Here is a 15631-nt window from a genome sequence, read left to right as displayed (position 1 = left end):
ATTTAATATAACACTGTTTAGATGTTTTGGTCAGGGCACCTGTTTATTCATATAGTGTGAATATTCTGAGGTCAGTAAAAAACTAAAGTGAACTGTCAATCACTAGTGAGGATATCTAAGACTAGATTTTATTAGAACTATTAAAATACTACACTAATAATGCTAAAGCCACAAATGGCCAAATACATAGCTACTCTAATAGGGGTAACTATGCCTTTTTAGAAATAGCCCCATAAAGAGAATAGCTTGTTTGCACCATATATAATCTACAGACACTAAGGAGAAAGAGCATGAGCAAAATTTTGTAAGTTCAATGCTTCTATGTAGTTTATGATGATAACTACTCAAAAAGCAGAACTCCCGTAGTCTAATTGTGCAAAAAATAGCACCAAAGTTGAGAGAGCAGAAGCGTGAGCGAAGATAAACAAACACTCAATACTCCTATAAGGCTCAATTGTAATGCAGGAGCCTGGTCTGCAATTTTGCTTCTCCTCAACTATTGTGCCAAAAACAAAGCACTAAAATATAAATGAGCAAACTGTCTATCTAATGTGTTTCAAAAAACATAACCATAATAGGTATTGACAGGGTGAAAGCCGTGTTTATGACCAATAATCCTGGGTAACTGTCGTCGTCCTAATTAATTAGGCTGAGTGCCAGCAGTAAGGAAATGACACCAGACACACAATGTTGGTATTAGTTCCTCTCTCAACCCAGGAGGAAATACACTGATGCGCCTTTATTAAAGGCAAGTGGAGTTAAATAGCAGCAGAGAAAGGAAGAGAGATAACAACAACGTAAGTCTTCATATACATTCCTGATTGGTATGGTACATCTCGATCAAACAGAAAGTTTTAGCAGTTCCATATATAGCCAGCTGCTCCCAGTCCTGCTTAGTAACCCTGGGGAGATGTATTCTGGCAGCAAGCCAAGCATTTGTTTTTCTTGCACTCTTAAGTGCAGATGCAATTTTGTCAACGTATCACTATATTTTAGATTCAAGCATAAGCAACTATATCTAGCATTCAGCTTTTAATGTTAACAATGTTTTTTTTTTTCATATATTACATGATTGTAACCTTCACAGTATGGATAAATCATTAGAGGAAAATTTGTAGGTACAACCGTGGCACTGATGCATGGCCTTGATTATAATGGGGTCAAGAACCTGTTTAACATACCCAAACTCCTCCCACTAAAAATCTATAGACTAGTCAGAGGAGGGGGCTTATTAAGATAATGAAAGGTGAACAACTGTAATCAATTGTCAGAGTTGCACAGACCAGAAGCATGCTGATACCTCATGGTTCAGTATATATGCAAGCAAAGGCACTATATAGGTGAATTAAAAAATATAAGAAAACTAGGAGGAGGATCCGGCTTCGCAAGGGTATATTTAATTTTTTGTTTCTGTAGTGGCCCCATAAGAATTGCCCAGTTTTGCACTGGTGTATTTTGTATGTCATTTGTGTGTGTGTCCATAAGTGTCATGTGCATCTCATTTTGGATGTCTGTGAAAAAACAGCGATCGGTTGTTATGGATACCCGGAGTAAAGCTGTGTTAGGCTGCATGCTTTTAAAAATACTCATTCACAGCCGTACACGCGAGCGCTGCGGACGGCTCCCAAACACTTCCCATTCACTTCAATGGGAGCGTTCTAACGCCGGCGTTAGACAGACAGAAACTCATTTTTTAATATAAAAGATAACTGTATCATGAGACAGAACCGCCAAAAATAATAATAATAATAAAAAAGAATGTTTATTGAAAATTATAAGATAAAATCTTCACAATACAAAAACAGCAAAGTACATAACAGGGGAACCAATGCTTCTTAAAAAAAGAGGAGCTCCTAATAAATGTATAATCAAATGACTGGAGATAGGGATAACAATAGTGTGCATGGGGCTGTAAAAATACAAGTATTAATGAGACAAAGTCTAGTCATAATAAAAGATCAGCCCCACATGTATGAATGATGAATACAACCAGACCCTTAAAGAAAAGTAGAAGCATATATAAGAATCATGGAGAAGGAACCTACCATATGCAAATGCATCCCAGTATTTATTACTACATTTATTAGGACCTCCCACATGCTCTTTTTTTTTTAGGAAGCATTGGTTCCCCTGTTATGTACTTTGCTGTTTTTGTACTGTGAAGATTTGATCTTATAATTTTCAATAAACATTTTTTTTATTATTATTATTATTTTTGGTGGTTCTTTCTCATGACAGTTATTTTCTCATGGTTCGGGTAAACAAAGCACAAGCACCTTTTTCAAGTTTAATTCAAAATCTTAAGTACATTTATGAAATCAGCGCTAACTTACTGAGCATGCCTGAAGGACCTTTCTAACATCAATGGACTAATCAACATGCGTCATAGCCAAACACTATGACAGTTAAAGAACATCTTCCATTGCCGGTATAATGTAAACAAACCGCAATTTAGCAGTGGAATCTAAAATAGGAATGCTAATAACAGGATATAGCCACAAAAAAGCGAGCCAGATCAGTACTAGTGGTAAGACAGAATACCAGGATAGCAGGGAGCGTTCACACTACCATCATTGTCTGACAGGCAGTGTCCGCTGCTAATGTCCGTTCAAAATCTTGCACGGACCTTAGGAGCGGACACTAGCTCCTATGGTACGTAATCAAGGGATGAGGACTCAACAGAGACCCAATATCTGGATCTGCCTTTAGGGTGTTCCATGACTGATCCATATTCAGTCTCACCTCCCGATGTGCTCTAGCATACATCCCTACTATACAGTAATCACCCATTCAAGTTCTTACTTTAGGTGACTATAACTGAGTGCGTTCACATGCCGTCGCATACTGATATGCACATCAATTCTTAAGGGTATCCCCTTTCCACAAATCTCTGTTGCAGATTTTTAACTGCCCTCTGGTAATCAGAGAAATACGAACAATTCCTTCTAACCCGAAGGAATTGTCCCTTCGAGATACCCTTCCGGAGGGAATTTGGGTGCCAACTGTCCCAATTAAAAATATGGTTGCTGTTGTTTTGTAATAGATATTTGTACTTAAATTACCCCCTAGTGACTTAGTAATTGTTCAATCCAAGAAGGTAATAGATGACTCATGAATTTCAGATGTCAGAAAGAGTCCCACATCATTAATACTGAGGATTTTGACAAAGTCAGAAAACTGTTCTTTATTACCTCCCCAAAGGATTAATACGTTGTCAGTAAATCTGATCCATAATTGAATAGTTGTCCTTTTTAGACATGACTGCACATATCCATCGGTGTTGTGAGCATGCGCAGAACATGTTGCTCTGCTATGCTGACGTGGTGACGCGTTTTATGAGTCAAGGGAACGCATTTGTGTTCCACGGCATGTAGCACTTGTCATGTCAGGATGGGTGCATAGTTCTAGTCGCGAGTGCCCAATAATCTGCCACAGGTGATTTAGATTTTTAAAGTAATAGGATTTGTGGGCCTATATAAACAGAGCAAACTGAGCTAGCACTTCCTGAAGAAGCTTGTGTGAAATGCGTGTTGGGGTTCGTCAGTATGGACACAGTATTTTTTGTATTATGGCTGGTCGGTATTTGTCTATACACTGTCTACCAATAATTATTTGGACACCCAGTAAAGTTCTGTGGAGGTGGAGTTATGGTCTAGGGTGGTTTCCCTGGTGTGAACTGGGACCCTTGGTCCCAGTGCATTGTAAACTCAACGCCAACGCCTATTGCACTATTTTAGATAAGTGTGCTTCCTACATTATGGCAATTCTATGGGGGCGGACCAATGTTACTTCCAGGATGACAACGCCAGCTGTCATGTAGCAAGGTCTACCATATCTTGGTACAGTGAAAATCAGGCTAACCAACTGGACTGGCCTGCCCAGAGCCCAGACTTGAACCCTATTGAGCACCTCTTGGACAAGTTGGATCGCCGAATTAAGGGGCGCAGCAGCCGTCTAAAATCAGTGAAAGAACTTGCCTGTCTTCTCCAAGCTGAATGGTATAAAATACCACTAGCCGTCATACGAGGACTTCTGGAAAGCATGCCCCAGAGGGTTGAGGCTGTAATTGCCGCTCGGGCCACTAGTGTCCAAATGCTTATTGGTAGATAGTGTATTCTCCCCTTTATTCAACTGGGAGTGGATGGGGTAATCACTTGGATTTGCACTTAATAATATTCCAAGCTACCATTTGGGTTGACTTAGTTTTGTATAAAATTTTGATGTTTTACTTATGTATTGTATATACATATGTCAGCAATTTTTATTTTTTATTTATTTTTTTACTTTTGGCCTATCCTAAGGATCAGGCTATATAAAAAATAAATAAATAAATTCTGGAACCCCTTTAATGCAGCAAACATTTTGTGACCTGGAGTTAGAGGAGCCTCTTTTATTAAATGGATGGATTCATTTTTTTTTTTATAAATCATATCCAGTTATTAGCAGTAGAACTGCAGCCTCAAGCCCTATACTTGAGTACGGTATATAATCATGTAATACATTTTGTTTTACTGAACATAAGCCTTGTCCTACTACATTGTACATGTCCATGTGTTATTGCTACAATATTACTACAAGTAATGTTATACCTGAACGTTCTTTTTATTGATGCTTAATGTACTGTATCGGTAGTCATTCATGCTAATCACATTAACTGTTACTTGTAGGATGCTAAGCCACCTGTAATCTCTTTGCAAAAGCTGATTGTTCGAGAAGTAGCAAATGAAGAAAAAGCTATGTTCCTCATAAGTGCCTCATTGAATGGGCCAGAGATGTATGAAATTCACACTACCTCCAAAGAAGAGAGGAACTCCTGGATGACATTAATTCGGGGGGCTGTGGAGAGGTACGGTTATCTAGCCATATACCTATTACTAACTTGCTGGAAGGTCAGACCCTGACTGGAATGTAAAGGGTTAATAAAATAGTTTCATTAAAAAGACATTGTTTGACTACAATCACAATTCATTTAAAGGGTAACTTAAGTTTTCATCAAAATTTGAAATGTGCAGTTACTTGCTGGTCAGTCTGTTCCATGGTTGTATAAGTCTCTATACCTGGTGTCCCATGAGTTTTTCTGCTGCTAATAGTCTCATGACTGCAGCACATTTTACGTTTCTCTCAGGCTGTGGGTGTGTACAATAAGGGGCAGTTTGTTTTCTTCTCCTATTCATTACTACTACTAGTGGTTTCTTAACCTTTAATTGTGCCAAGAGTAATTTTAATATGGCAAAGTAAAATTAGCTGAATAAAATCCAAGTGACCATAATATAGGAGAACCATAGACATTGATTTAAAATCTAGGTTATGATGTAGCTAAAAAGATCCCTGATGAGAAAAAAAGAGAAATCTATGTGCACAGTCAGGAAAGCTGCCTTTTGTGCATAGAGGTACATTGTAAACTCTCCTTACATTATAGAAGCTGTAGAATTCTCTCAATGCCTGCAGGGTACAGGCAAGGAAAGCTTTGTACAGACATGTTGAGGCTATCTGCACTCATTGGATGAAGAAAACCATCCTGTCCTCCCTCCACATGCTGTGATCACATCGTGATTATGAAGATATCGAAGGACATCACTTTATCTTACTAGTGAAGCTGATAGCAAATTAGCTAGAAAGGAAGTGAAAGTTGTCTGAAAAGATAATGTCCATTGAAAACTGACTATAGGCAGATAAAGGGTTAAAAGACAGAAGGATGCTTTCCGTCTTAAAGGGGTTGTCCCACATCGCATCCTCGCTAGTCTTCGCTGCAGTAAATTCTTCTGTCTTCCGGCTTTGTTGCGTCATTGGTGGGCGAGGTTACATATGCAAAGCCAAGCGGCGAGAAGTCGTCGCTTCTATGCTGATGGCCCTGCTTGTGCGCTGCCGATGCACTAGGCATCGGACGTACAGCCTTCACAATGTAATACAGACCCGGCATCCGCTGTAATAGAGAGGCGGATGCCGGGGAGTGTAGACGCCGGCACAGGTGAAGCCAGCAGTAGCAAGACCGATGCTGCTATTCCGCTCCTCCGCCCCCCCCCCTCCGGAATAGCAGCATCGGTCCTGCCACTGCTGGCTTCACCTGTGCCGGCGTCTACACTCCCCAGCATCCACCTCTCTATTACAGCAGATGCGGGGTCTGTATTGGTGGCCCCTTCCCTCCCCCCCCAAAGTGTAAACTACCCCCCTCCAGGCTCGCTCCCATGCACTTAGCCCCTTCTCCCTCCCCCCTCAGAGCAGCAGATACATCACTTGACTTATGACCAGATAAGTCAAGGGATGTGTCAAAAAAAATGAATGAAGTAAGATAGTGGACAAACAAAGCAGTTTTGCTGAAGCAGTGTATTTAGGAAAAGTCTTACATTCACATTAACAAGCAGTATAGATAGGACCCTTGTGATGGGACAACCCCTTTAATCGCCTGTTGCCTCAGTCTCCATTCCTGGTCCTCAGTCTCCATTGCTTCCTGCCGGCATTTGTTGGCAGGGCTAAAGTGGAGATGTAAAGCTGATGACACGTGATTGTTACACCAATCACTTGTTTCATTGGTGTACTGGTGAGTGCAGTGATGTTTTTTTTTGTTTTGTTTTTTTAAATGAAATTGGACAACCTCTTTTGACGACATCGACTTCCTAAAGAAGGTTGTCCTGATGATCAATTGATCATTTTGTAGCTGGCACATGAAAGCTCCAACAATCACATTATAAAGTTGAGGAGAGACAAACATGTCCAAGTGAATGGGGGTAACAATGTAAATATAAGTGAGTCTGAAAGAATGGCAGGTGTATACAGGGTTGTGCTGCCAGTAATTCTTTTTAAAAAGCACAGAATGGGTTTGAGGAAAAAAAAAAGTGACAGTACACTCACCAATTCTCAACAACTCTATCTTTCATGCAGTTGCCCAGATGAAGGGACAGACTTTCTCAATGAAGCAGATGAGGTGCGAAAACAAGTGTCCGAGCGTGCTGCTAGGATAAAGGATCTTCAAGGTAATATAATTAAAAGTATGGGGTGTGTACACATCATACAGTATATATTTATGTATATAATTTATATGTAATGTATATGTAATCTAAGTGGATGCATTAAAAAACAGAATGTTTGTTTTTGTACCGTGTTAGCCAGTGGTTATGAAATATAAAAAAAACAAAAAACTTGCAAGTCTTCAGTAGGTGATACCTTTTTTAATGGCTAACTCATAATGATGACAGAATATGATGTTTCGAAGCTTACTCTGGGCTTCTTCTTCAGATTGTGAGCCCCACATAGGGCTCACAATGTACATTTTTCCCTATCAGTATGTCTTTGGAGTATGGGATGGAAATCCACGCAAACACGGGGACAACATACAAACTCCTTGCAGGTGTTTTTTTTTTTTTTTTTGCCCTTGGGGGGGATTCAAACCTAGGGCTCCAGTGCTGCAGTGCTAACCACTGAGCCACCGTGTAGCCCCTCTGTTTTAAAGATTTTCTCTAACCATCTTAATGGTGACATCTGTTGTCTTGATCGGTTGCCAATGAGTATGACCACAATTGCAGAAACTTTCTCTGGTCTTGGACTTGTCAGGAACCCAGCTATGATTTTCTTATAGCAGCTGGGTTATCAGGCAGGGACACTACATGTGTAAGAAGATAAGCCGGCCATGATAAGGAAATCAGGGCAGATTTTCTGACCTTAGAAAGTTTCTGCATTTGTGGTCTTATCCATTGGCAACTGATCAAAACAACAAGACTGTGACCACAAGATATTTAGAGAAAATCTTTAATCTACAAATTTAAAAATGGTTATGTTTGTGTGAATACCGCTTTAAGTTCTCTGTTGTAAACACTTCTCCACTCATTTTGCCATATTCTCCCCCAGCACTGCTCATCCTTCCAATAAGGTGCAGTCCATCCCTACTGTGAAACCTGCAACCGAAAATTTTGTTGGCCCAGATCTAAAACAACTCAACCCTCTTCCTTTATACACACATTCTTCAACCAATTTTTTAATCTCTTCTCTTGCATCTTTGTTATGGCGATTATAGGTAGTAGTTCATAAAATTGCAGAAAATACTAACTTTGAGATCCTATCCCTAAGCTCAAGATCTACCGTCTACGGCAAGATCGAGCAGGACACTTATTCTTTCAGCATCCTGCTGTGATCTTTGCCTCCCATAGAAAACACAGCGTGAAATTCTTGTATGGGAATGGCTCCATACACTATCTAAGGGCTAGTTCACACGTGGGCAAAGGGGCGGATTTTGACAGCGGATTTCGCTTCAAAATCCGCCCCTTTACAATGGTGGTCTATGCAGACCGCCAGGCTTCTTTTTTCCGCTAGCGACCTGCCCTATCTTCCGCCCCCGGCAGCACCCTCCTATGTCGGCTCATTCATTTGAGCCGACAGCGGAGGGGAAAGCCGCGACCGCGATGGTCACGGCATGCGGGTTTTGACCAGAGAGAGACGCGGCTCGCCGCGGCTCTCTTGGTGTCAAAACCCGCGCGGGCAGTTCACGTGTGAACTAGCCCTAAAAGTTACCCAGTATCCACACTGTTGGGTGTTAGATGTGTCTTGCTCCAGCAGTGTTAACCCTGTACTGGCTAATTTCTCTGCCTCTCTTCTCTCTACCTTACCACCTTCTGCCACCCAGCTAGCTACATAATTTTTCTGTACCACTATGCTCTCTTACTCCTTTATCACCGTGTGACCCTGCTCTGTGGACAGCAAACTCCTTTTTGATTTATAATTGGTTCCAACCTCTGTAATCCCTGCCTATCTTCAAAATTGTGGTTTCCTGCCCCCATAGCTCTTCTAGTGAGGCCTGAATAAGAGATATGTCCTTACAAGTATATAGCTCTCTTCATTCAGTGGGAGTCATGTCAACATGTAACCTCACTTGTTTCTGTGGCTTCCATACACGTATATGGATATAGAAATGTATGCACATGTATGACACCTCTGTCCCTTAAATAGGTTTGGTCCCTAAATCTATGAAACATTTCTGGCATATTATGTGATAGGGACGCTCTTCCTGTGTGAGAAGGACTGAAACATTGTATTTGGGTGAATTACATTATCACCAGCTATCTTCACTGAAATTGGAATGCTGCCTCTTCCTTTGTTTGTTGGCATATTATTTGAACATGCAATAAATATCTACCCCTCTTTGTACACTAATAGAAGTAAAAAAAAAGTATGTGTTCTTTGCTTGTACAGACCGACTAAACATGAAGGACTCATTAATTGCACAAGCACTAAGTGAAAAACTGCAGATTTGTATGGATATGGCCGAGTTGTATGGTTTCGATGAATTGCCAGTGCCCAGGGTCAGAATTCTTATTGGATCTGATAACGGCGAGAATTCAAAGGGAGAACCCCTGCTTTTGTCTACCATAGCTGAAGGTAATGTGTAAAAATATGAGAGCAATAATGCAAATGTGTGTAAATTATCCATAGATTGCTTGGAAAATTGACCATAATAGCAGATTGCAGCTCATAATTACAGTATCCAAATGGTTTGTACCAGTTTTCATAAATCTAGACCATTTAGATACTTCTGGGAAAGTCGGGCATGATGATCAGGGTGCTTGCCATAGAGGGCGGCATAACAGAGGCACTGTCTCCCTGTTTACATCTTGGGAGACAGATTTGCATATTCTTCCCATTTAGATACTGTAATTCTGAGCTGCAATCTGCTATTATGGTCTAGAATGAAAGCAGAAGCGCTTCAATTTGCAGGTCAGTTTACAGGGAATCAAGAAGTTCCTGTAAGATCAGGGCTACAGTGCTATTGATTGATTTTAACTATTGAGTGACAGCCTACAGCAATGCTACAGTGATTTCATTTAGACTGCAATTGTAGCTCTATAGTTAAAATCAGTAAGTGCTACAAAAAGTTAATGTAGCTCTGGCCTTAATATCTGACATATTCCATCAAGAAAGCTTACAGAAGATAAAGAACTTTTTCACATCATAAATGCATTTTAATATTAATATGTACTTTCAGATACTTGCTACATCTAGACTGCTGAAATCATAAGGTGCAGTTGGAATTTTTTCCCTAGCCCTCAGTCAGGTCTGGATAACCAATTAATTTGCCCCTAACATATATGACAATTCTCAGAATTGTGTAATTTGATTTTCATTACCTTAACCACTGTAATAGTACTGCGACTGCTTCGAAAGCTGAGTGGGTGCCATATCTGCAGGTTCTGTTTCACTCAACAGAAGCCCAGAAACATCTGATTGCAGGTTCTTAACCCTTCAAGGGCTATGGTTAGATGTGATCCAGTCACCTTAGGGTTCCATTGCTTTAATCTATCATTGGGAAAAGTCATTTTTAACTAAACACATCCTTGCATAGCCTTTAGAAAGGCTATTCCACACCTACCGTTAGTATGTAAGTTGCCTCAGCGGTTTTTGAATAAGTCTGTTTTTATTCATATGCTAATTAGACTTGGTGCACGATGCATTGTGCACCCTCTGTGCTATTATTTCCTATGGGTGTATACAGCACAGGCTGCTGCTGCTGATGACTCAGCTTCCTGTTTGCACACACACATAGGAGAGAATAGCAGGGATGAGTGCTGCTGGGAACTTCCTGTGCTGGCTGGAAGCTCATTAGCATATGAATAACAACGGACTTATTCAGAAAGCGCTGAGGCAATCTACATACTAATGGTAGGTGTGGAATAGTATTTCTAAAGGCTATGCAAGGATGCGATTAATTAAAAATGACTTTTCCTAGTGATAGAGCCCATTTAATTTTCCCCTCTCTGAGTAGTTCCTTGGCTATAGTAGGAGCCATTTAGGTGCTATAGCAGTTGGGAGCTTTCTGAAGGTCCTCGTATACCAATTTTGTTTGGAGTTGGAGAAAAATTTTCCAACTTCAAAATAAAATGATTATTAATTATACTGTTATCATTGTTATGTAATTAATGAGATGTAGTTTATTGCTTATTTATTTTCATAGGAATTCAGTCAGTAGCTTCTTAATGATTTAGAGGAACTTTACTGCTTCTGATTGACCATGGCTGGACAGCCATTTGTGAAGGATTTGTAGGAAAAATTCGTAGTAGGATTTTGTAGAAAATAGATTTGGCATTAGTGGTTTGGCATACAGTTTCCACAGCCCTGCAATAACTTTTTTTAAAATTTTTATGTTGATGTAACTCATATAGAAAGTTGTGGCAGAATGTCAGACTCATTAGTGACTGACATAAAAAATCTTTAAATTAGTAAAGATGGACTAGAAAATTTTTAACTTATTTATCCCATATGGTGATTTCTGTAGCAGGCAAAAAAAAATTTGAAATCCCAGAATCGACATTTATTTTGCTGTTTCACCTCACAAAAATATTTGAAACTGCAAAAATGTGGCTAGAAAGGGTAAAAATGGCTCCCACCACTCTGAATTACAAGATGCAGAATTTGTTCATGGCACCACTAAATCTGGCATGCGATTTAAAAAAAAAAAAAAAGTTCTTTCATGTCCTCATGCATATACGGTTTCATATATCGCTAGAAAGCCGACCGTGCACTGAATTTAGCACACAGTCTGCTTTCCCTTTATATTCCCTGGGGCTGGAGAGATTAGTGCCTTTGGTGAAGGGAGTGAAAAGGTCCTTTTTCAACTGATTTGACTACTAGGGGTTAATAATGGTTATAATACAGAACTATTGGAATATGCTTATACATAACAAAAAATTACTTAATAAAAACCCTGTAATATATATGTGTGACACTACTCATTACCTTTCATCATTTTTTTTTCATGAAGGTTGATCTCACGGGATATTTTATAATCTATTACTTTGATTTGATGTTGAATGTTAATGTACATTCTTTACTATATGCTGGTTGTTTCCCATCACAGAATAAAATTCAACTTTTTCTTTTTTCTTTTTTTTTTTTAAATGCAGCTGAAAAAATTGAAACTATGCTGCTATCACAGTTCACTGCTCTGCATGATGATCCCAACTCTGGTGTTACCAGTCTGCCTAGAAGATCGGAGACGTTTGGGGGTTACGATAGTAACTGTGGCCATACAAACAAAAGTAATGTTATTTGTTCAATAAAATATTGTAGAATGTTTCTACAAAAATCCAGATGGAGACAAAATGAGTTGCCATTGAGAATAAGAAATTGTAAATGAGTCTTGGTTGCATTTGACAGTAGCCCTGCGGCATGTGCAGCTGTGTGACAAAATATCCATGTGTGTCCATGTCAACTCTGTGTCGCCATAGAATAGGAGAGTGAAGCATTAATCTCTCATGAATGTTACTTACAGTGGGGCAAAAAAGTATTTAGTCAGTCACCAATAGTGCAAGTTCCACCACTTAAAAAGATGAGAGGCGTCTGTAATTTACATCATAGGTAGACCTCAACTATGAGAGACAAAATGAGAAAACAAATTCAGAAAATCACATTGTCTGATTTTGTAAGAATTTTTTTTCAAATTATGGTGGAAAATAAGTATTTGGTCACCTACAAACAATCAAGATTTCTGGCTCTCACAGACCTGTAACTTCTTCTTTAAGAGTCTCCTCTTTCCTCCACTCAATACCTGTAGTAATGGCACCTGCTTAAACTTGTTATCAGTATAAAAAGACACCTGTGCACACCCTCAAACAGTCAGACTCCAAACTCCACTATGGTGAAGACCAAAGAGCTGTCAAAGGACACCAGAAACAAAATTGTAGCCCTGCACCAGGCTGGGAAGACTGAATCTGCAATAGGCAACCAGCTTGGATTGAAGAAATCAACTGTGGGAGCAATAATTAGAAAATGGAAGACATAAAAGACCACTGATAATCTCCCTTGATCTGGGGCTCCACGCAAAATCTCACCCCGTGGGGTCAAAACGATCACAAGAACGGTGAGCAAAAATCCCAGAAGCACGCGGGGGGAGCTAGTGAATGAACTGCAGAGAGCTGGGACCAATGTAACAAAGCCTACCATCAGTAACACACTACGCCGCCAGGGACTCAGATCCTGCAGTGCCAGACGTGTCCCACTGCTTAAGCCAGTACATGTCCGGGCCCGTCTGAAGTTTGCTAGAGAGCATTTGGATGATCCAGAAGAGTATTGGGAGAATGTCCTATGGTCTGATGAAACCAAACTGGAACTGTTTGGTAGAAACACAACTTCTCGTGTTTGGAGGAAAAAGAATACTGAGTTGCATCCATCAAACACCATACCTACTGTAAAGCATGGGGGTGGAAACATCATGCTTTGGGGCTGTTTCTCTGCAAAGGGGCCAGGACGACTGATCCGGGTACATGAAAGAATGAATGGGGCCATGTATCGTGAGATTTTGAGTGCAAACCTCCTTCCATCAGCAAGGGCATTGAAGATGAAACGTGGCTGGGTCTTTCAACATGACAATGATCCAAAGTACACCAGGGCAACGAAGGATTGGCTTTGTAAGAAGCATTTCAAGGTCCTGGAGTGGCCTAGCCAGTCTCCAGATCTCAACCCTTTAGAGGGAGTTGAAAGTCCGTGTTGCCAAGCGACAGCCCCAAAACATCACTGCTCTAGAGGAGATCTGCATGGAGGAATGGGCCAACATATCAACAACAGTGTGTGCCAACCTTGTGAAGACTTACAGAAAACGTTTGACCTCTGTCATTGCCAACAAAGGATATTTTTGAGTATAGTATTGAGATGAAATTTTGTTACTGACCAAATACTTATTTTCCGCCATAATTTGCAAATAAATTCTTACAAAATCAGACAATGTGATTTTCTGGATTTGTTTTCTCATTTTGTCTCTCATAGTTGAGGTCTACCTATCATGTAAATTACAGACGCCTCTCATCTTTTTAAGTGGTGGAACTTGCACTATTGGTGACTGACTAAATACTTTTTTGCCCCACTGTACCTTCCCTGCAACTGCTGATTTGGTCTCATCAGGCCCATGCTAAAATATTATTTTTAAACATGCTATCTTGTCCCGGGTGCTCCAAATATATATTTTTATTTATTTTTAGCAATTTTTTAAATATTTTTTAGTACTTTCACATTATTATTATCATTATTATTATTATTATTATTATCATCATTATTATTATTATTATTATTATTATTTCCCAGGAGGAGACCTGAATATAAATGTACTGCAATTTATTGAGGAAGTCAGTGGCTATAGTAAACCTAGTAGGTGTCATGGAGTAGTAATGGGGTCATCGGTATATAATGGCAGTTGGATAAATCGCTTTTCCCAGAAAGAAATCTGTGTGGTTCAGGAGAAAGAAAGAGAGAATTAAATCCTATAATCCAGCATGAAAAAAATATGAAGGACCTTTGATGATGTAATGAGAATGTGTTAAGTCACATCATCAAAGGTCTTTTACCCTCTTGACCTTCAAAGGCACCATGAACTGTACAGTGGGGACAATGTGGAACAGATTCCTAGTAAATATAAGTATATGCATCTGTGAGTTGTGTGACCTGTATAGCAGAGCTGTGTTTACAAACGCGCTGGCACTCCATTCACAAGAAGGCTTTACATGGAATTTAAGTTCCCCATCATTGGAGAACCTGGTGTTCATGCTCTGTGTTTAGCCATTAAGCACTTCACCTACCCTAGAAATGAATGCATCTTATAGTCCATAAACTTTGGCACTTCATGTGTAATATACTTTTTAACGATAGATCAATTTCTGACAATACAGTCTGAAAAAATTAAGAAATCAAATTGCTTTCCTTTACTTTCATATCATGCATAGCATGCATCTAAATATATGGTATCTTGATTTATAGCTGGCAGTCTTAAACAGAGAACCAAGGAACGACGTACCACATCTACTAGTTCTGAAACGCAAATTCAAGACCTTGTACGTTGTGAGGTAAAACTCTTGTTTTATATTTGCTATTTAGGAAAACTGTTTGTTCATTATTGTGGTATAAAATTAAGTGTGTATGTAATATACTAAACTCCATTAAAAAAAAAAAAAAATCCCCTTGCAAATTCAAATGGTTTTAATTATTTTTAAAATTAATTGTCCATCATGAAGTTCTTTGCTGTTTTTGTTATATGGTAACAGGTAAAGTAAACGGTAACAGGCTTTAACATAAAGTATTTTCTTTTTTCATAGCCTGAAATATCCATATTAGAAATTAACAGTACTCCAGAGTCTGAGGTAATGTATTTTTTCAATCTTTTTTTTTTTTTTTTTTTTTTTGGTACCAAAAATGCAGCTGGCACATACTTGCCTTCACAAACCCATTAGATGTCTTTTCTGATAAGGTCGTAATGCCACATAAACAAAACGCTACTCCTGTGGTACTCAACATATCAAACCACAGTTAAAGAATAGAGATGAGCAAACAGTGAAATATTTGATATTCGTTTTGAATAGCCCCTCAATGTTCGACTATTTGAACGAATATCGAACCCCATTATAGTCTATGGGGAAAAACCGTTCGTTTCAGGGGAACCCACAATTCGACTCAGGAGGGTCACCAAGTCCACTATAACACCTCAGGAAGTGATGCTAAAACCTCTGGAATGAAACTGGGACAGCAGGGGAAGCATGTCTGGGGGCATCTAACAAGCCCAAGTCACAATTTTACCTCACCATCACAGCCTATCAACTACACACTTTCCACACTCAAAAAACCACTATGAAAGTGGGAAAATACCTGGAAACCTTCTTTCCTCCCC

At 39.5% G+C, this 15631-nt stretch overlaps 1 protein-coding gene across 1 annotated transcript in view; it reads left to right on the top strand.

The window, feature by feature from the left end:
• ARHGEF18 (Rho/Rac guanine nucleotide exchange factor 18) overlaps positions 1-15631 on the top strand; it is a 272094-nt gene that overhangs the window by 232347 nt on the left and 24116 nt on the right. The window contains 6 exon segments of the mRNA XM_075283699.1: positions 4668-4846; positions 6880-6971; positions 9181-9366; positions 11886-12020; positions 14728-14813; positions 15063-15107. Of these exon segments, the coding sequence (XP_075139800.1) occupies positions 4668-4846; positions 6880-6971; positions 9181-9366; positions 11886-12020; positions 14728-14813; positions 15063-15107 (723 nt within the window).

Source organism: Leptodactylus fuscus, chromosome 1 (genome assembly GCF_031893055.1).
Source record: "Leptodactylus fuscus isolate aLepFus1 chromosome 1, aLepFus1.hap2, whole genome shotgun sequence".
NCBI classification, from domain to species: domain Eukaryota; kingdom Metazoa; phylum Chordata; class Amphibia; order Anura; family Leptodactylidae; genus Leptodactylus; species Leptodactylus fuscus.
The sequence above is the reverse complement of the archived record's forward strand: the minus strand, read 5'-3'. Positions and strand labels throughout refer to the sequence as shown.